General features: G+C 47.3%; 1 protein-coding gene and 1 long non-coding RNA gene across 2 annotated transcripts in view; one reads left to right on the top strand and one right to left on the bottom strand.

Moving 5' to 3' along the window:
• The first annotated feature begins 3,228 nt into the window (after positions 1-3,228).
• On the top strand, positions 3,229-19,889 carry LOC134555239 (uncharacterized). The gene is made up of 4 exons (XR_010081391.1): positions 3,229-3,366; positions 4,165-9,408; positions 10,598-10,658; positions 19,722-19,889. It is a non-coding gene; the product is annotated as an uncharacterized LOC134555239 (long non-coding RNA).
• DNM3 (dynamin 3) overlaps positions 5,956-19,891 on the bottom strand; it is a 164,634-nt gene continuing 150,698 nt past the window's right edge. The window contains exon 20 of the mRNA XM_063406686.1: positions 5,956-6,091. Within this exon, the coding sequence (XP_063262756.1) occupies positions 6,022-6,091 (70 nt within the window). The 3' untranslated portion in view covers positions 5,956-6,021. The remainder of the gene's footprint in view (positions 6,092-19,891) is intronic.

Genomic DNA, 19,891 nt, shown 5'->3' with positions numbered 1-19,891 from the left:
GTCCTGAATGAATTCAGGAGCAGTGCTGGAACTCCAGCAGGATGCCCATCCCTCCCTCCACAACCTTGGGGGTGGGAGCCTCCACAGAGCCCAGGTACTTTCTCCCTTACAGGGCAAGAATGTCTCCATGTGAGAAAGAGTGGGTAGACCCTTCAATAGGAACACAGGACACACTCCTTTTGTAGTCAGAATTTTATTTTCTTTACATCCAGGCTTATCATTGATATCTGAAAATAAAATCTTTAATTTACAAATAGCCTAGTGCAAATTAAAGGCAATTTTGGATTAAAAAAAAAAAAAAGACATTGCATGCAACACAAAAGAAATGTGTGTGTTAGGATGATCTTCCGGGAACAGCTGGTGGAGGTCGCCTAGGAAAAAACCAAAAAATAACCCAAAAATCACAGGGAGAGGGGGAGATTTAAAACAAAAGGCCAAGATACAATAAAATGACTCATATACAAAATTATCTTAATAAAATGGGTTAAGAGAAAAAGGCACAGAACATGCATATTAAGGAAAAGAGCAAGAGCAAGATTAGAATCAGCTGGCTCTCAGCACAGCTTGGCTTTCATCCTCACCCCCTCCCTTCTGACTTGTCGATGCCAGAGAACCAGAACAATCCCATCCCAGGTGTGGAGGTCACTGGTCACACGCTTTCTCATTTTCTTGCAGCAAATTATACCCTCTGGAAGAGCTTTTCCCCAGGCAGCCTTAAACTTCTCACCACTATCTGCTTCAAACACTGTTCCTGGAGTAGAACTTTGGTGAGGTTCTGATGAAATCAGGAAGGATCAAACAAGACGGGCTCCAGAGGTGTCTGAGGGGACACTGCTGAGAAAGGTTAACAGTGAAGCTGCAGAGCCCCACGGCAGTGAGGGCCCAGAGCAAAGGGCAGCTGCTCCTCCTGGAACCCAGCACAGAGCACTCAGCTCCACCTGAGCAACATTCCTGGAACGAGGCTCATCCAGGGGACACGTGGGACACTGCTGTTCCCTCAGGGGAGAGCACAAACTGCCTCAGCCATGGCCACTAAAGACCAACAAAGCAATCTCCAAATGTTACAGGATACAGCAGGGACGTTCCTGCTGTGCTCATCCCACCTTTTGCTCCCTCTTTTCCCAAACCCTAAGGACCCATTTTGCCACTGTGGTGCTCCCATAGGAAGCTGTTGAGCTCTTTATGCCCTGCAGACCATCTCTGAGCACTGATTGCAGCTACTTGGCTCATCCTGATCTGCAGGAGGAACTGAGTAATCAGGACATCTGCACATTCATACACAACCTTTAGGGGGAAATCCCTTTCAGGAACATTTTGACTCCATCTCCTGCTTTAGAGGACTCAGTCTTGCCTTCTGCTCAGCTCTGAAACTCCTCTAAACGTGATTTCCTCAGCAATGAAGTGAATACCAGGTACTGCTTGTAAAACATTCATCCATTTCCCAGCAAAATACCTCAGCAGCGCTCCAAGGCCCTTGCAGGCAACAGGCTGAATGCTTCCCAACGGGTTCCATCTCCCCTTTAATGACATCTACAGTGATCTCAGCACAACAGCACCTCCAATAAATCCTCCCTGCACTCCCCACCGCGGCCGTGTGGGATGCTGAGATGATGGTGTAAGAGAGAGAAGACACCACTCATGCACACCCAGAAAGTAATAATAAAAGCCCATCAAGAATTACAGTTTATTTCAGAAATGCAGCATAACATTTTTACAGCAGGTGTATGTGATGCTCAGTAATGACCACAGTTTCAGGAATCCACTCGCTGTGCTCAAAGGTCAACACCAGGAACCATTTACAGATTACGAAACCAAAGGCAGATGGTTTGGCTCACATGAAGTAGGGCATTAACATACAGAGCAAAAAAAAAAAAAGAAAAATCGGAAAGGAATTAAGTGTTTGCTTCTTACAAAAAAGAAGTCATCGTTTACCCCGTCCTGGAAAAGTAAAGAGACAGCAGTAAAGCAAACGGCCGGCAAGGCAGGACAAATCATAGATCAAGCAAGAGTGGAGGACTGTCTGGACGGGAGGAGCCATCAGCATCAGCTCGCCTGCAGACAAAGCAAGAGGAAAGACAGGCAGAGTAACATTCATTTACACAAGGGACCTGTTCTGCACCAGCCTGGCAGCAGGGGCAGTGCCACAGCAGGAGGAGCTGTGCCAGGAGTGCACCAGGAGCCTCCCTGGTGCCATGGGCACAAAGCAGGTCTGCTCTCAGTTCAGGGGGTTTGGACTATTTTAAGACAAAAAGGACAGAACTAGTCAAGAGTCTCAATGGGCTGTACACATCATGGCTAGTGGAGCTGTCTGGAACAGAGAGGATAATATTTTCTATGTTTTACTTGAACATGAAATGCCATAACCTATAATGTATCTTCTTTAATATAATAAATAATCTACTTTTAGGAGGCTTACTCAGACAGTGCAGCAAGACCAGCAGTAAAATAAACACATATTAACTATGTACATAAGCCTTTTTGTTGAACATACAATCTTTTTAACCCTAGCACAGGGTCCCTTGAGATCCAAGGCTGAGCTGTCCATGGCACGCACAAGCTCTTCAGCTGTTGGTCAGCCATGGCGGGGTGAGGTGGAAATGTTCTCTAGGCAGAGATCCAGGCTCAGCCTAGATGCAGTATTAGATGAGCACCCTCCTGAAACTTAGCAACTACACCACCCAGATCTCATGTGCCTCACGTAAGAGCAGAAACACTGGTGCTGCTTCATTATTGCTCCACTAGGCCCTGGCAATCAGAGCTGTGCCAGAGGGAATCTCAGAAAGGCAGAGCAACTTGTGCTTCTCAGACACAGAGTTCAGACTTGGCTCATCCCACCCAGTGGGGCTGCAGAGGTGCTCAGTCCCTCTGGCAGACCCAGAGGGTGCTTGCCCTGCTTTCCTTCGGGCATGGAGGGAGTTGCTGTGAAGGCTGCTCCTCCGAGAACAAGGGACAGGATGGACGGGACTCGCCAGCATCAGGAGTGGGTGGGACAAACAAACCCATCCCAGGCACTCTGCAGCAGAAGGAAGTGGGCCAAGGCTGCAGGACGGTACTTACTCAACTGAATGTGGCAATTTCTTGAGAAGCATTTAAGTGTTTTTCCTAGAAACAATTCCATGTGGTTTATTCTCACAAATGCATACGCAAGACGAGGTGAAATCATCAAGCCCTGGATTTGTGCCCATGGTTATTTATTAACCTGCACACCTCAAAGTGTTGCATTTAGGACACAGGGCCAGACTGAGATGAGATCTGAATGAGGATGCAGAGGAAGGAGGGCTGTGCAGCTGTGTCCTGCACCCTCAGCATCAAGCACAGAACCAGATGGTGCTGACGCCTCACTGCCTCCTCCTCCTCCTCTAACAGGTAAATCCACTCTTGAGAACTTTATTTATAATTCAGGGATACTGCTGAAAAATGGTTTCTTAGGGGCAGAGTAAAGGACAGTGCTCAATTGTGCCACCTACTTCCTTATGCTTGGCCAAAACAGTCATTAAAGTAAATTAGGGAGTCTCGAGGAGAGAGCATTTAGGAGCACATTTTTAGGCCAGGATCTGTGTCATGTAACTGAGGCTCCTGACTTACCAGCACTGCCCTCGTGTCCCATGCAGCCACACGGGCCTGAATCACCTGCTGAAGGTGATCTCTTCCCACTGCACAAAGGACAGCTAAGCTGAGTCCTTGGGCTACAGTGGGATAAGCCCAGACTTGCAGTATCCTAGAATGGGTGGGGTTGGAAGGGACCTCGGGGCTCCTCTTGTCCCAAGCTCCCTGCCATGAGCAGGGACACCTTCCACTAGGTGAAAGACCCGTCCCACCTGGTCTTCTATCACGAGTGAGTGTCAGAATTTGGTATTCTGATATCAGAAATGATATCAGTGATCTCTGTGGCTCAGCCATTAAAGCTGGCTTTCCATCAGCAGAGTTCTGATAAGCCCTGCTCAGATATACAGGAGTGCTGGCGAGGCACTCCTCTCATAATATGAGCCCCTGTGGCTATTTACAAAAATATATCCAACAGATCAGCACAGGTTACAGCAGACAGCACTAAACAGTGGAAAGCTGTGTAGAAGACAAGAAGAATCATCAAAATACGTCTTCTTTTTTGTAGTAAAAATTGGTATGACTGTGGTTGTGTTTGCAACCTTTTATTTTCCTTGACAGCTGATTCTATGCCCTTGGAATTGGGGATGTGGACCTGTTCCCCAAACAAACACCAGCCCCTTCAGCAGTCTGCTGAGATCACCAAGATGCCAGTGCTCTGACAAACTCCATCTTCACCGTGCATCAGATGGGACCTCCAGACTCCCCAGGCATGTGTCACAAGCATGGGGCTGACAGGAAATTAAAGTTAAGCTAACATACAAATCATGATGCTTTCCCAAGCTTGTCTCTCTTCCGCAAGCCCAAACATGATTTGCTGCACTGGTGAGCACAGCTAATCAGCAGCCTGGGAATTAACAGGCTAAACCCCCATTTGTTGTGGCTCTTTGATTGAATTCTTCCCAACCATGGGGCTACGGCATACTGGAGCCCTACAAGCAGTCTCAAGAAATACATTTATTAGACTGATTGTACTGGGGGCTTTTGAAACCACCAGTTGCTTTGTCTAGGGATCTGTAACCATAATTTTAATAGCAGCAATTCATATTTTCTGAAGGAACAAGGCCAAATTCATCTCTAGTTTCCTTCTGTTAACTCAATGAGTTCTAAGCTTTAAGGGTGACACTGACCCGAAGTGTTTAAAGTGAAGTCATGCAGTTAAGACAAAAGGTTTTTATAATGCATTAATTTATAACGTGCAAAACAAGAGGCAGAGAGGACCTCTGCAAGTGAGCAGCTGCTAAAATAATCCAGGATGCACAGCTGAGCACTTCCCAGAACTTATCTGGATAAAGCAGCAGTAAACCAAGGTGTGTGCAAGGACCATGTAATGCAAAAGGAAAATCTTTACACGGAGGGCACAGGGAAACTTTATTGTCTGGCATGTGGAAATATCGCAAGTATCTCACATCCAAACCCAGCCCTTGGGAAGCTCAGCTGCCAGTCCAGGCTGCAGCTCTGTGAACTGGCTCCCACAGTGGGCAGAGGAGGGGGAGCCACGCCCAGCCGTGCAGGTATCTGTGTCTGTGTCCTTCTGTGTCACAAAAGGAGCAAAAGCAGCGCTCAGTTCCCTGCATCCTGCACACAGCACATTCCCATGCACTCACTGCCCTGCAGCGCTTCCCAGGAGTGCAGTGGCAGCAGGAGTGGAGCAGGCACTGGCACAGGACAGAGGGAGCTGGCACACGCTGCTCTGTCCCAGCCCTCCAAAGCCCCCTGTCCCCTCCTGGCTGCAGGGTGGGACAGCTCCGTGCTGGGCCCTGTGAGCTGGGGCACCCCACCTGCTCCTCACCAACCCAACCAATCCGGCACTGCAGCTGCCAGGATGGAAACAAAGCTAAACATGGCTTGTCCCACGCACACCCTGCTCATTCAACAACATTCCTTAAAACTACATTTCAGATAAGGGGAATTTATAGGAGAAGCAAGCCTCTTGCAAGAGAGACCTGGAAGCGTGGGGCCTTCAGAAGAGCTTGGTAAGAAACCACATGGCTTTTCTTTGCCCAGTTTAGCCATTACAAGAGAAAATAGAAAACCTGGGAGGTGCAAATAAAAGCAATATTCCTTTCAAGTAAGAGGGAAAAAAGCAGCAGATCAAATCAACACATGCACAAACACGCACAGAGTCAAGCCCTCCATTTGCTGTAGAGGACTGTGAGCACAGTTGTCTGGGTGGAGATATGTGTCAGTAAGTTAGCTAACATCAGTTATTGCAGAAGGAAAAGTCAAGGCAGCACAGACCTTCCCCAAACATTGAAGACCTCAATAAACACTGCAGAATGGACAGAGTATATCAGTAAAATTGGTTACTTGCCTATAGATGTCCATACATGCGACTATACATTGGTTATTGTGACAGTTACCAAGCAATTTGTTTCCACATATTTGGTTAACAATGAATGACATGCCAGAAATCCTTTAGTCTAACAGGGATGAATCTAACGGACGGATTACAGTGGGCCGAGTAGGTGAAGGGGGTGGTCTTCGACTGGAGAGAGAGAGAGAAGAAACAGTAAGGACAAACACTGAGCACAAACCTGACACTCTGGCTGTGTTACACGGACATGCACGGGCTCATGCACACTACAATCCTATCGCCACTGCAGCAAGGCACCCTGAGCATGCACAGGAGGGAGGCAGGAAATGGGTTTGCCATTTCTGCCATGCTTCACTGTCTCACCCATCGCTGTGCACAGCCTGGGGAATGCACACACCATCACCTCTGGAGCCACGCAAACCGGCAGGGAGGATCGCTATCCCCTGCTTGGAGGGTCAGTCCCAGCCTGGACAGTCACAGAGCAGACTCACAGACACACTTCAGAGCAGGCATCAGGACTGGGGAAACAGCCTGCAGCAACCTCAGGGCTGCTTTGCAGAAGCAGGAAAACCTGCAGCTTCTTGCATACCTGGGCAAACTGTAGCCCTATCAACGTGCCTGAATCTGAGGCACATTTTGAGGCTTTATATCAATGGCCAGTTTTGAAAATGCCAGTTGTGGCTAGGCCTGCTGGATTAATTAATTTACCACTAATGCATTTTTCTATCAACTTTGGGAAGTGCTACGGAGTCAACAGATTTTTTGGGAAGACTTAGATGCCTTCATTCCATTTTCCTGTGTACTGCATTTTAACTTGGATTGTGTCATCCTCTGATAAGAGACCCCAGAGCAAGAGTTAGCAGCTGTGAGATCTCCAGGCACATTGTACTTGCAGTCCAGGCTGGCACTTACCCCTCCCTCCCTCCTTCCATCCAAGGATAACATCCCAACTCTGCTGGAGCTGTAGATAGAGTCCCTCTGGTAGCTGTGTAATACTTTACCTTTTGGTGTGCAGTAAGGTTCACCTCAGGGCTGTGTGGAGGTAATTCCATCAGCTTAGTTACAGAGAGTATTTTGTTGGTCAGGCAGGCTCCGTTCCACGTGGGCCTGCCGAGCCAGGCCCATGCAGAGTCTGAGCTGACATTGCCTGCACCAGCTCGCACAGTCCTGCCTAAGAGGCTGCTCCCGTAACCAGCTCCAGCACCCTCCAGCAGAGCTCTGCTGCTGCGTTCATCCCAACCCACGTCTCCCACGGTGTTTTTGCTCCCTTTCTCAAGCAGAAAGTACCACGTACTCTCTCTCTATTCCTTAATCCAGCGCAGATAACCAGGAGAGCTCATGGCTACACCCAGGCTCTGAGCAAGGTGGGAGCTGAGGTTGGTTCCCATCAGCTGCAGCAGAGTTCATCAGTAATTTGTAATAATAAATTAATAATTTACCCCAACAAACTGTGCTGCCCTTCCTAACCCATCCTCCACCTGTGCAAGTAGGAACAGTTGTGGCTCTGAAGAAGATTACAGAGGAAATGTGTCTCATTCTGCTAAAGCTAAACTGAAGATGAAAAGAATGTAACAATGTGTTAATCTTCTTTGAACTGGAACAAAATATGTGAGACAAATTTACACTTGACAAAAAAAAATCTCATTTGGCTCAAAGTGCATCTTGTGCGACAATATTCTCTTTTGGTGAAGAAACGAGAATTTTAATCCCTACCATGCAACAAATACAAAATATGCCAACTAAAGCATTCAAATAAGTCAACAAGCTAAAAAAAATAGGCAAAATATAATTTCTTCATGGTGTATTTTTCTTACAGGAAAAATGTTACTGTGTTAACTATTGTTTCTTGTGTTGCTCCAGTGTAGGTCTTCTGGACCCATTTCCAAAATTTGTAGTTTCATAAAGAACCACTTCTAAGGCTCTGCATTTCTGCTGGGTTGCATTAAATTATTCCTTTGTTGAAATGCCTCACATTGCATTGTTTAGCGCTTACTGAAAACATTGTATCATATGCATACAATTTACAAACAAGGGAAAATGCATACAGCTGTCTTCATATCAGATTTAAAAGATACAAGCCCAAACATGCATTTTAATACCAGGTTAAATGCAGCCCACTGGATTCAAATAATGCAATTTAGCCAAATTGCTATTTAACACAGCAGGATCAGAAACTGGAGAGCACAGTGGAAGGATTTCCTGGATAAAATCAGTCAAAGCAAACCTGAACCAAAATCAGGCCCAAGCCCAGTCTCCTCCTTGAACCAGAGCTGTTACTGCACACTCACAGCTATTTCGAATTTCCATTCCAGCCCAGCGCAGACCTGAACAGCAAAACTCCCCATCAGCTCCTCCCCACTGCAGAGTACCGAGCATTCAAGGAGAAGCCGATGCCCCCAAGGGGACTCTGAGGAGGAGCTGCTGCCGAGCTAGCCCACCCTCCTCTCGCTGTGCCACTGCCCCACAGACAGGTGTGCTCAGGCAGGGCATGCTCCAGCCGTGCTCTGTCCTGTCTGTGGATGCTCCCACGTGTGTCTGGGATGCTCTGACACAAACACCTGCGTGTGTTTTCCTGCACGGGCACGGGCACGGGCACGGGCACGGGCACGGGCACGGGCACGGGCACGGGCACGGGCACGGGCACGGGCACATCGATGAGGAACAGGCAGAGCCCTCCTTAGCTCCAGCCCCTCCAGGCTGCTGCCTGCCTCCCGCGCACTTGCAGCTCCCTAACCCTCCGACCGGGGGAGCAGGGCTCGGTGCAGGGCACAGGTGCCTCCAGAGGAGTGGCAGTGTTGGGGACAGGCAGCGCTCATTTCCCCCAGCCCTGCTGCTGACAGTCTCCCGGGCTATCTGCACTTCCCTGTGCCCGCAGGGGAGGAAGGGGAGCCGTGCTCCTGAGGCCTGGGCAGAGCACAGGGGGTTCAGCTCGGGGAACAGAGCTCACCTTCCTTGGCCATTGGCACACAGGATCAAGGGGCACAAGCTGGAGCGCACGTCCAAGTGAAGGAAAGAACAAGCCCTGAAGTTGCCTGTCCTAGATTTCCCTGTCAAGGTGACAGGTCATTCTGTGACCATCTCTACACTGGGAGTAGCATTCAGACCTTTTTTCACCCCCAACAGGAAACTCAACCCCAAAACCACGAGGAGAGGCCAAGCCCCGTTTCTCTTGCCTCTCCCTGGCTCCTTTACACCCGGAGTAGTGGCCGAGAGCCCACGGAGCGGTGCAGGAGCCTGGGCCACCTGAGGTAACAAAACCACAACCAATTCGGAGGCGTGCACAGAGCACAGCCCTGAGGAAGCCGAGCGTGGGTTCAGCACCATCGCGCCCCGAGCGAAGGCTCCCCACGGGCGCTCCGGCCTCGGAACGCCGGGGAGCGGGCCTGCGGAGCGGCAGGGGGAGCTCCAGCCCGCCCGCGGCCCGGCCCGGGGACAGCGGGGAAAAACAACCTCCCCCGCAGCCGGGCTCCGCGCTAGCTGCCATCGCAGTGAGTAAATATGTGACTAAGCCCGAGTCAATGTTTAGTCTGAGGCCAGCCGATGGCAGCGGCGCAGGCGGCCCGGGCCGGCTCTCCCGCGTTCCCGCACCGGGCAGCGCTCGGCGAGCGGGAGCCGAGAGCGGCTCCTGCTTGGAGCGAGCTGCGAGCAGCGCCGCTGCTGCGGGATCCTGGGGGTTGTCGCAGCACTTCAGCCGCCTTTTCGCCTTTCGGGGCTGTGTCCCGCTGCCTGGCCCGTCTAACTCACTCTCTTGTCTTTAGGGTTGTTGTTATTTGTTTTGCTGCCTTTTTTTTCTTCTTTTTCTTTTCTTTTTTTTTTTTTAAAGGAAACTGTTTGTAAAAGTTAGTGCTAAAGGGGCAGGAGATCATAGGTCCCTCCGGGGTTGAGTAAACGAGTCTGCAAAAAGAATCGGTTCTTCTAACTAGCACATATTAAGCAGACATAAAGAATTTACCAATGAAATTTGTGGACTAAGTATGTATTTAATAACTCCCTGATGTTGCTGCAGAGACTCCTCCTTTGAAGAGCTCAGTGGGGTTTTGAACGGAGGGGAGCTCTTATCCCCGTGCAAAAACTTTTTTAAAAAGGAAAAGTTTTTACATTTATTTTTAACCTAAGCAGCACTCCCCCCCACCCGCATGTTTACAGTTTTAAAAGAACTCCTAAAAGCTTTAGCTGGGCGAACTCAGAGCAAAAGAAACTAAATAAAGCAAGTCTAGACTTAAAATTCGATCAGAAACATATGGGAGTTCTTCGAGCCTTTGCCTTTTGAGACGTCCTATCGCTCCCCACACGGAGTGCACAAAATGTGCTTTCAGTAAAGCATGCCTGTAATTACCATGGGAGGCCCCGCTCGAAGATGGCTTCTCACAGCACAGCCAGAGGACTTCAGAATAAAAGACTTTCATTTCCACTTACATTTGACATTCTTGCTTGCTTGTGACCACCAGAGAACACTTGTGGAAGGCATGCACAGAACTCTATTTTACGATACATCCTATAGATCTGAAGCTGTGAACAGAAGCCCATTATTCTCTCCCTTTTCCATCATCTTGGTTTCCTATAACCCAGCCCTCTCGGAGTGCCCTGATACGTGACTACGTCCTTGTAGAATTTAACAAGAAAATACTTCAAATCTCTAAGCAGCTTTAGGACTGACTGCAGGCAATTTTGTTTTAGGTGACAGAACAAACCTGGATGTGAGGCATATGGTAAGAGGATAAACAGTGACTTACTGCAGGTGAGGAATAAATTTGGTTTCCTGTTTGGGTGATTATTTGGAGAACTAAGTAGCTTGGTCTTGAGAAAGTTATAATACTTTGACTGACTTTATTTTTATACTGTTTCTTTGGTTTTCTTGGTTTTAGTAAGATCCTGAGACACCCACACCCTGTGTTCTTAGTAGTTCTTGTTATCAATCTGACTTTTATATGGCATCCCTTGACCTCCGTCAGCCTCTGGATTTGGAGGGCAATCCAAACCAGAAGTGAAACTACTGTACCCATCATGTTTGAAAAACAGAGGCAAGACACAGTTTGTAGACCTACTTAATTAGTCTTCAGTCTGTGCATGCTTAAACTGGGTCCTACAGCAGATGCAGCACAGCTACTGCAGTCTCCCAGACATCAGCTCGGGAGCAAAGATCTGGAGTGGAAGTGGGAAGGCCAAGGGGAGGGAAGGCACTTGATCCTAGTGACACAGGTCATAAGAAAGCAGGAAAAGCAGAAAAAGGATGATGACATTAGGAGGAGTAAAGCAGGAATCACAGACAGGGATCAGGAGGAGATGGTGATTGCGGGGGAAATGGGAAACCGCACTGAGTGGTGATGAAAGGAGAAAGGAGCTGGGGAATATCTGCCTGAGATGGTCCCTCATCCCAGTGTAATGGTCCAAGAGAGTGAAAATTGCTGAGATTTGTTTCTGTACTGGAAAATGTCATTTTGTTCAGCAAAGAATGCCTGCAGTAAGCATTGCCCACAGGATCACTAGCATCAGGCAGGTCAGGAAGGGAAGCCCTCAGGCACAGAGCACAGCTTTGGAGGGTGGCTGGTAGTTCTCAAGCAGCTCTCACACTGAACTCAGGCTCTGCAGATGCACAGAGGGCGTGCTCACACTGAACTGCCAGGGACTGCCTCGGCTGTCCCTGCAGCTGAACCCCAAAACTGCACATGACCCAGCTGCACGGTGCTCTCTCAATGCAAGAAGTTTTTTGTTCAGTAGAAGCAAGTTAAGGTTATTAGATTATGCTGTTTTATCAGATATCTATTTAAGTGAAAGAAACAAACAAAAAAGAGTGAATGAGAAGAATGTGTCCTTCCACTGGCTACCGCTCCACTGCAGCAGTATAAATCTCCATGAATTCAAAGCTTACACTGTTTGAAAGCACTAGGGTTAGTGAGGTTCCACTGTGTGTGATTTAACTTAATACAGACACTCCTTTCAGAGGCAAAGTGGTCCAAAATATGATGTTCCAGCACAATAATTTATTATCTACAACTCAAGCTACGTTTTCTATATGACCATAATAAATTAACATCCATCACACACACATACAAATATATTGTATGTTTATGTGAACACTGCATTTTCAAATTAGTCATTTCAGGGAATTAATGTGTCATATGAAAAGCTCAGCCTGAATAAACACAAAATTAATTCAACCGAGTGACTGAGACAGACTATTATTCTTAAAAAACTGCGTGTTCTTCTTTGCCCTTCAGCAGGGAACATGTCAAGTAAGCAAGTGTGCAGTGCTTCTGTGGAATACTGTCCCAACCTTTCAGAAACTCTAGGTTAGGATGATCCAGAGGGTCACAACTGGCCACGAATAAGTTAGGAGTGCTGAGTGGGAATGTTCAGAATGCTGTTCTGTGCATGGAAGATGACAACAGAAGGGCCACAAAATCAGCAGGAAGAACATCTGATCTTTTCACAGGTGCTCAGGACTCGTGCACTGGTCTGTCTGTAGCTGCACTGTTTGCCATCAGTGTGAACCACGTACCCCACTTCTGAACAAATCTCTGTTCTTCCTTCCTACTCGGCTTTGACCTTCCTCTGCCTTGTTGCCTCTCTCCTCTTTACTTACCTTGGTGCAAGAAGGGCAGCAAATGTCCTGGCTGTCACCTCCAGCTGGAGTTGCACCTCTTCTTGTCCATGGTGCCAACTAATGGGATTACACTGTTGTTAATGGAGCCACGGAGTGCCCTCATTCACTACTGATCCAGTACAGCTCGTGGGGGACAGGAGAGTTTCAAGACAGCCTTTCAAGATGCCTGCAGGTGCAGGAAGTTCAAATCATCACTGTTTCTCTCTGTTTACTCTCAGATGTTTTCTCCTCTAGCATAAGGCAGCCTAGAAGTGCACTGCTATTCACCCACTCTTCAGACAAGGCAGGAACTCCCTGCTCAGCTCCATCACTCTAATCCTGCAATGCCTTCATGGCAACTCTTACTAAACTACTCTGTTATAAAACTAAGTAATTTCTTGGGACAAAACACATCTTCAGGTTCCTGTATTTCTGTCAAACAACTGCTATTGCTTGACTCAGCTCTCTTTCTTCAAGTAGAGAGATGTTAAAAATAAAACCACTGACTTCTACTAAATACTACTTTCTCTTGAAAGAGAAAATGCTAAGGAAGGAAAAAAAAGAACCAAACCCAAATCAAACTCAAATTTTTGCTGAAATTCATTCAGTGCATCAGCTGACACTCCTACTATGTTTGAGGACTGCACTTGCAACATCATCTTTATTCCAGGATCACTTCTTTCGATGCTTTTCAGGTTCCTTGTTTTTCTGTCTTCCCTCTCCTTGCATCTCTTTTACTTTACTCATCACAGGTCTGGTCTACACTAAGAGTAGCAAAAAGCCATTTCACTGCCAGATCCTCTTTGCTGAACTTTTAAAGTGACTTGCAACAGTCCCAATGGAATGTCACTTTGTTTTAAAACAGGTTTGGTTTTTTTTTAATAAGGCAGGAGCAAGTAGCTCAGGAACAATACTCAAGGTGATTACAGCTACCTGAGATGCAGTAGATAGATTAAACCTCAGCCCTATGCAGAACAAGTGATTTTTCAGGTACTTTTGTTCAACTGCCATAGTGAACTGTCCATCAGAAAATTCTTGGGCCACTGAAGATATGGACAGCCTGCCTCTGGCTGATGAAGGGAGATGCTGAGAGAAGTTAAGAGTCAGTGGCAGCAGACATGGTACCCAGGCTGTAATGTCTGGCAAGCCATGAACTTTGTTTTTCCTGATCTTCAGGACAGTCATCTGGGAGAGAGGAATATAAAGGAAGGCAGTAGCAAAATCTTACTGCCAGCCTAAAAGAGAGCCATGCTGTGGCGGTGTGTTTTTCTTAAAGTGTGTTTTTGTAGTCCTTCAAAATGGTTTTCTCTGTACCTCCCTCCTCTTTTCTGTACTGTTGGTTCTGCCCAGATTGTTCCCACTTACTGGGTTGTCAATCCCTCCCTGGCCTGTCCCTTATTCCAGACTGTTCCCTATCAATCCTCTCTCCCTTGAGGCCCTATTGGTTGTTCAGGTTGCTGCCCTCCCTCTGTGTTTCCTCACTGGTTTCTGTATCTTAATCCCTGCCTTGTACCCCTTTCCCTATTGGGGGAGCAGTCCCTAAAAACCCCTGTCTTGTGTGTTGGAGGTCTTCGCCTCTGCCCTTCCCCTGAGTTGGGATTGTTTTGTGTTTCTGTTGATAAAATCGATGCTCAGAGCAGCAAGCGGAGCCCGTCCCATTCTTTATGCCCTGCCTGGCCCCGTGAGCGCTGAGGACGCTCAGGAGTGCGCGGGGAAGTGTCACAGCCCCCTTGCTGTGGTCCTTGGGCCATCCCGGAGTGAGCACCGTAACACCGTCCTTTTAGGGATCACTGAAGCCCCTGGAGCAAAAGTGAAGACTCTCCTTATCTCTCATGGCACTACAGCTCAGGCAGCGGAAGAATCAGTTCAGTGCAAAGCCATTCCAAATTTCTCCTAAGATCACTACTGCAGATTTACAATGAAACTGCCAGGCTTGCTGTATGGTGACATTTGACGTATTTTTACAACCTGCTGAGACGTACTTTCTAGCCAAGTCCTGCAGTAGTTTTCCTCATGCAGAATGATCCTTCTTTCAGTGCTTCTGTTGTCCCAGTTCATTGCAGGGGAGTTGGACTGGATGACCTTTAAAGGTCCCTTTCAGACCAAACAATTCTGTGATCCTGTTCTATGACCGAAGTTTCAAGGTGAGCTCAGGTTTGCACATGGCAGTGACTGCCCCAGGGAGTGCAGCTCGTGTTTGGGATGGGTGTCACAGCCACTGCCACCAGGCTGCTGTTAAGAAAGATTGCCAAATATTGCATTCTATGGCTTGAAAACTGTCTGAAAACGCTAAAAGACAGAAATGCAAGGTGACAGATTAAAAAAGGTGGGAGGGAAGGGATAAGTTGGAAAGAAACCAAGACAAGATGGTGAGAAGGAAAGGACTACATGGGGAAGGGAGACAAATGTATGAGGCAGGAAACCAAATGAAAGGAGGGAGGTGAAAGAGGAAGCAAACAGGATAGTCAAGAAAGGGACAGAGAGGGAAGGGCTGAGAAAAAAGTGAAAATAGTGAAAAAGGACCCAGTGGAGGAGGGGAAAATGCAGAACTACTTTCTAAGAGATAAGAGAAAATAAATGGAGTCTGCTGCTGCTTGAAGCAGCCAGCAGCAGAAGTAACATATTACTGGGTGTGCATTCCAATAAGAAGTGTACATTAGACTGGTAACAAATTTCACAGGGCTGTCTTCCCTCTGGGCAGAAATCACAGAAATAATAACTGATATTCTCATAATTCTTGTGATTTTGGGGTCTTGGAGAGGCAGAGTTGGAAACGTACTGACTACAGAAGGGCAGTATCCCCCCTGGGAGGGGCTCTGGCTTTGCCCATGTAGCTGTATATTCTTTTGAGCACAGATGTGAGATGCAGAATTAAATTATTCTTTGTCTTTCTTTTTTCCTGAAGTTCAGCAGGATTTTGAATTCTGTCCATGTAACACTTTTGTCTCTTTGCTGGCATGAAACAATCCTAATTGCAGACTATACTTTTTGAACATAACTCCTGCCAAAGATCCATTCAAAGAGGACAGAGAGCTGTGCTTTCCTACTTGGGTGTTCAGATTAAGATCATCCAAGTCAGCATGCAAACACTCTAAGGTGGGCTCTCACTCATCCTGCCAGAAAAAAATGGTGCAACAACTATTTGGTTACAATTTATACTCCATTTAAAAATACAGTAGTAAGCTTTTAAGAATGCAAGATCAAATTCTCCAGAGAAAGAAGATTCCCAGGCTCAGGCAGGATAACCCTTCTGGCCTTATATGCCTATGCACTATGACAGATTTTATTCAGGGGATTGTGCCACTTTTGCACAGAATCCCCTTATCATTCAATGAACAGGGTTGGACATTGCATTAGATCTTCTCAAAGAACTTTAATCCATAAAAATCCATCACAGAAAACTTCATGAATGGTTGATATTTGGCAATCAAAGAGCTGAGTGGGAGCCTGTGGGGAGGGGGACATCAGGCAGTAATGCTTTTCTGCACTGCTCCTGACTTAGTCTGAAAATTTCTAGCTGCAATTACTGTCAGGTCAAAGCACCTTTCTGTGCCAATTTGCAAGAAATACATAATGGTGGCTCACAGCGTAGATTAGCTACCAGCACAGCAGGTGATGGAGTCAGCCTTGGTGGCGTAACAAAGGGGAGCTGCCACCAGCCCTTCCCTGCTGGCTGGCTGGGGGTGGAAGTAAATTGTAGGGACAGCATGTGAGCAGCAGCAATGTGAATTCTCTCCCCACGTGTGAAGAGCAGCCCCAGCCCCTGGGGAGCAGCCCCAGCCTGCCTGAGGGTGACACATGTGCTCCAGGGGTTCACGTCCTGTGGGGTCACGTTTGTCTCAGTGACAAAGTGAGGAACCATCTGCAGGGAGAGCCTTGGTGCATCCACAGTAGCACTGCAGGACACAGGGAGAAAAGGGCAGCACCCTTCCACCCCCACAAATGCCATGGGCTCTGCTGCCAGGAGAAAAAACATTTCCAATTCAATTGTCTTCCTTGTGGCAAAGCCGAGATTCCCATTCAGGACATTTAAAAGCTAAAAATCCAGTGCCCACAGTAGAACTTAAATTGATCAAGATCAGGCTTTCCATACAGGCAGGCAAACACACATCAGGATAAGCTGAAGTGCTTCTAGTGCCTGCTTAAAGCCATCTTACCAAAGCAGGCACACAGCTGCATTTTCTTTCAAAATACCACTGAAGCCTTTTAAGAAAGAGGGGGAATAATCCAGATTCTGGCAGTGGGGAATATTTCACAAATCATATATGCTTTGGCATCAAGCCCTTAAAGCCAGGGGCCTTTACTCACAGGCTTTGCTGGGAGAGATCCACCCACCTCAAGTGGGATTAATTAAAAGAGGCATGTATCATGCAAATAGTTTCTGTTTCCTTACAGAAATATTCAGAGCACATAACCCAAACCAGCTTTAGAATCAGAGTGAAGCAGGGAAGAAAATTATTTCCTGCTCTCCTAACTCTTTTCCTTTCCCTGTACATTAAGGGAGGAAAATGCCGAGAGCTCACCCTTTCTGTGCAATTCCTTTGATTAAATGCTAATAAAAGTAGAAGAAAAAAGTTGTGTTTTTGAAGACAGGGGCTGCATCTCATCGTAAGGAGCCAAATTTTCCACACCACACGTGTGCTAATCTGCTCACGGGACAAGAACAGTCCAAGTCTTACCCCTGATCTTTTTATCTTAAAACGGAACAGGAGAAAATGGAAACTTTGTATTTCTGCAGCATGTCAGGATTTTCAGCTCCATGTGACAGAGACAGGGGCTGCCACAGAAAGCTCCCTTGGAAAATGAGATAAACTTTAAAAATACTACTTTCTTCTCAGGAAGCTAAACTATTTCCCTAGATAAGAGAGATCCCAACACTTCAAGGAATCACTGCAGAAAATGGTGGTGAACAGTCAGAACACAGAGCTTCAGTTCAAAAAATAAATCACAGAAAAAGCCCAGGTTTCCACAAGAACTCTTCCCCAAAACTCTTTTTTTCCCCTTTTAATATCTCAGACCCATTTTCTGAGTCAATTTCCTATGATCCTGCAAAAGCTGTTATTAAAACCAGACCAAGCGTAGCTGAAATTCCAGGGCTCAAAAGAAACATTTAATAGGCGCAGGAGCTGGCCACACTGTCCCCCTCAGGTGATTTCCCCTACAGCCCTTTCCCTGGGATTTCCTCCCTCACAGTTTAGTCAGCAGGAGAAACCTGAAGTTTCAGCAGAATGGCAAACCCTTCTTTCATTCTTAGCACTTGACATTTTTTCTGTCTGAGGCTTTCATAGCTCTGAAAGAGAGAACTAGGATCCAGGCCAGAAGATGTGTATTGAAGATTATTTTTTTCCACAAAAATGTCAGGCAGTCTCACATTCATTTCTGTATCCAGCTACAGCATTTTAAACTCACTGACCTCCTTTATCCGCCACTGCTTTTCATGCCACCAGTGGCGGTCGCAAACTGAGTCGTTCCCAGCTGCTTACCCACGTGTCTTTGGAGTGCTAGAAAATTCCTTTGTGGTCTCCATCCCACCTATCCCCTTGGCATGAAACAGATGATCATCACACATGCTCTTGGCAGGGCAGCCCGGGAAAGCAGTGTCCATGCACGACCGCGGCGGGCAGGGAGGAGACGCGCCGGTTTGCAGGGCGAGGGGGCAGGAGCTGTGGTTCTCTCTGGCAGCACAGCCGGCAGAACTGCACCTCATCCCTGCACCTCATCCCTGCACCTCATCCCTGCACCTCCTCCCTGCACCTCCTCCCTGCACCTCATCCCTGCACCTCATCCCTGCACCTCCTCCCTGCACCTCATCCCTGCACCTCCTCCCTGCACCTCCTCCCTGCACCTCCTCCCTGCACCTCATCCCTGCACCTCCTCCCTGCACCTCATCCCTGCACCTCATCCCTGCGCCTCATCCCTGTGCCTTATCCCTGCACCTCATCCCTGCACCTCCTCCCTGCACCTCATCCCTGCACCTCATCCCTGCACCTCCTCCCTGCACCTCATCCCTGCACCTCATCCCTGTGCCTTATCCCTGCACCTCATGGATTTGGCCTCTGATGGTACAGAGGGGACAGCAGGGCCAGCGCCCTTTGGCTCAGCCCCAGGCTGTCCCGGCAAGGGGATGAGCCTTGGGCTTCTTCCCTTTCAGTGAAAAGTTTGGAAAGGCAATTCCAGGTTTCTCCCCAGCAGCCCCTACTGCAGGCTACAGGATATCCACTAAGGTGAAAGAGTGTTTCATGGCTGGGCATTGATGCAACAACGCCCTTTTCATAGCAAATATATAAAAATACTTCATTCCTTTGATATACCTCATTTATTTATGCTTTCTATTATAAAGGGTAATTATATTAGAAACACTGAGCCTTAAATCTGAGTTACTGACAACTACGACAGATCTCACCTATTTAAAAGAAAATTCTCCTCCAAAGCTTCTCTTCTCAATTACCATTTTTAAAATTGAAAATGTGCACATTTTATTTTTGTTCCTATTTAGCTGGCTCTTTTTTTTCCATACTGTGAGTACTTTCAATGTAACAGTTAATTTATCAAAAATGGAGAAACCCCTTTGTTCCAACATTGCCTTATCTGCCCACGCCTCTCGTAATTTAGAAAGTTAACGAATCACTCAGAATCAGAAGTTTTAATATGTATATATGTAAGTGATTATGTGTATTACATCATTGTGAAAATAAACATTAAGGACATTCTATTCATATAAGTTATTTAAAAAAGCAGTTAATGCCATAAAAAATTATACAATATGCAAAGCTACTTTAAAAGGTTACTGATAAAGGCAAAGCCCTGGGAAGTAAAGGAAATAACACACTGGAGGTAGTCTTGTTCCTTAACTAATTGCTCAGTACCATGTAATGTACTCTGTCAGACAACTAGGGGCTGTTCTCAACTGGCTGGAAATTACTGGCTTTACAGGACAAGAATCAGACTCCTACCAGTTTGTTCCTCTGGTTCTGCAAGAATTGCTCTTGCTCTCCCCCAGGAGAGCCCTTGCTTCCTCTGGTGAGGGTTCAGAGGGGCAGAGTGGGGAGCTGTACCCCTGCCCTCTCCTGGTGGGGACAGGTGACCTCTCTCTCTCTGAGCCCTTACGAGGGTACAAGACAACCACAACTGGGGTTCTTAGTGCAAGCAAATCAGGGTCTCCCAACTGACTGACTAGAATTTTTTTACATGAACAACTCTTCCTGTCTTTTCCAACAGGCTATTGCTGAATATTGGTTCCATCAAACACCTCTGACTGCAGGGAACGCACAGCTTTGTTTTGCCACAAGACTTCCCAACAGCGGCGCCTGCCTTCCCGCCCACGCAGCAGTGCACAGTCGGTCATGCCAGAGGGAGAGAACCATGCCCCACCAGGAACACCAAACTTC

This window comes from Prinia subflava, chromosome 10 (genome assembly GCF_021018805.1).
Source record: "Prinia subflava isolate CZ2003 ecotype Zambia chromosome 10, Cam_Psub_1.2, whole genome shotgun sequence".
Taxonomy (NCBI): Eukaryota; Metazoa; Chordata; class Aves; order Passeriformes; family Cisticolidae; genus Prinia; species Prinia subflava.
This window is presented reverse-complemented; position numbering and strand designations above follow the sequence as displayed.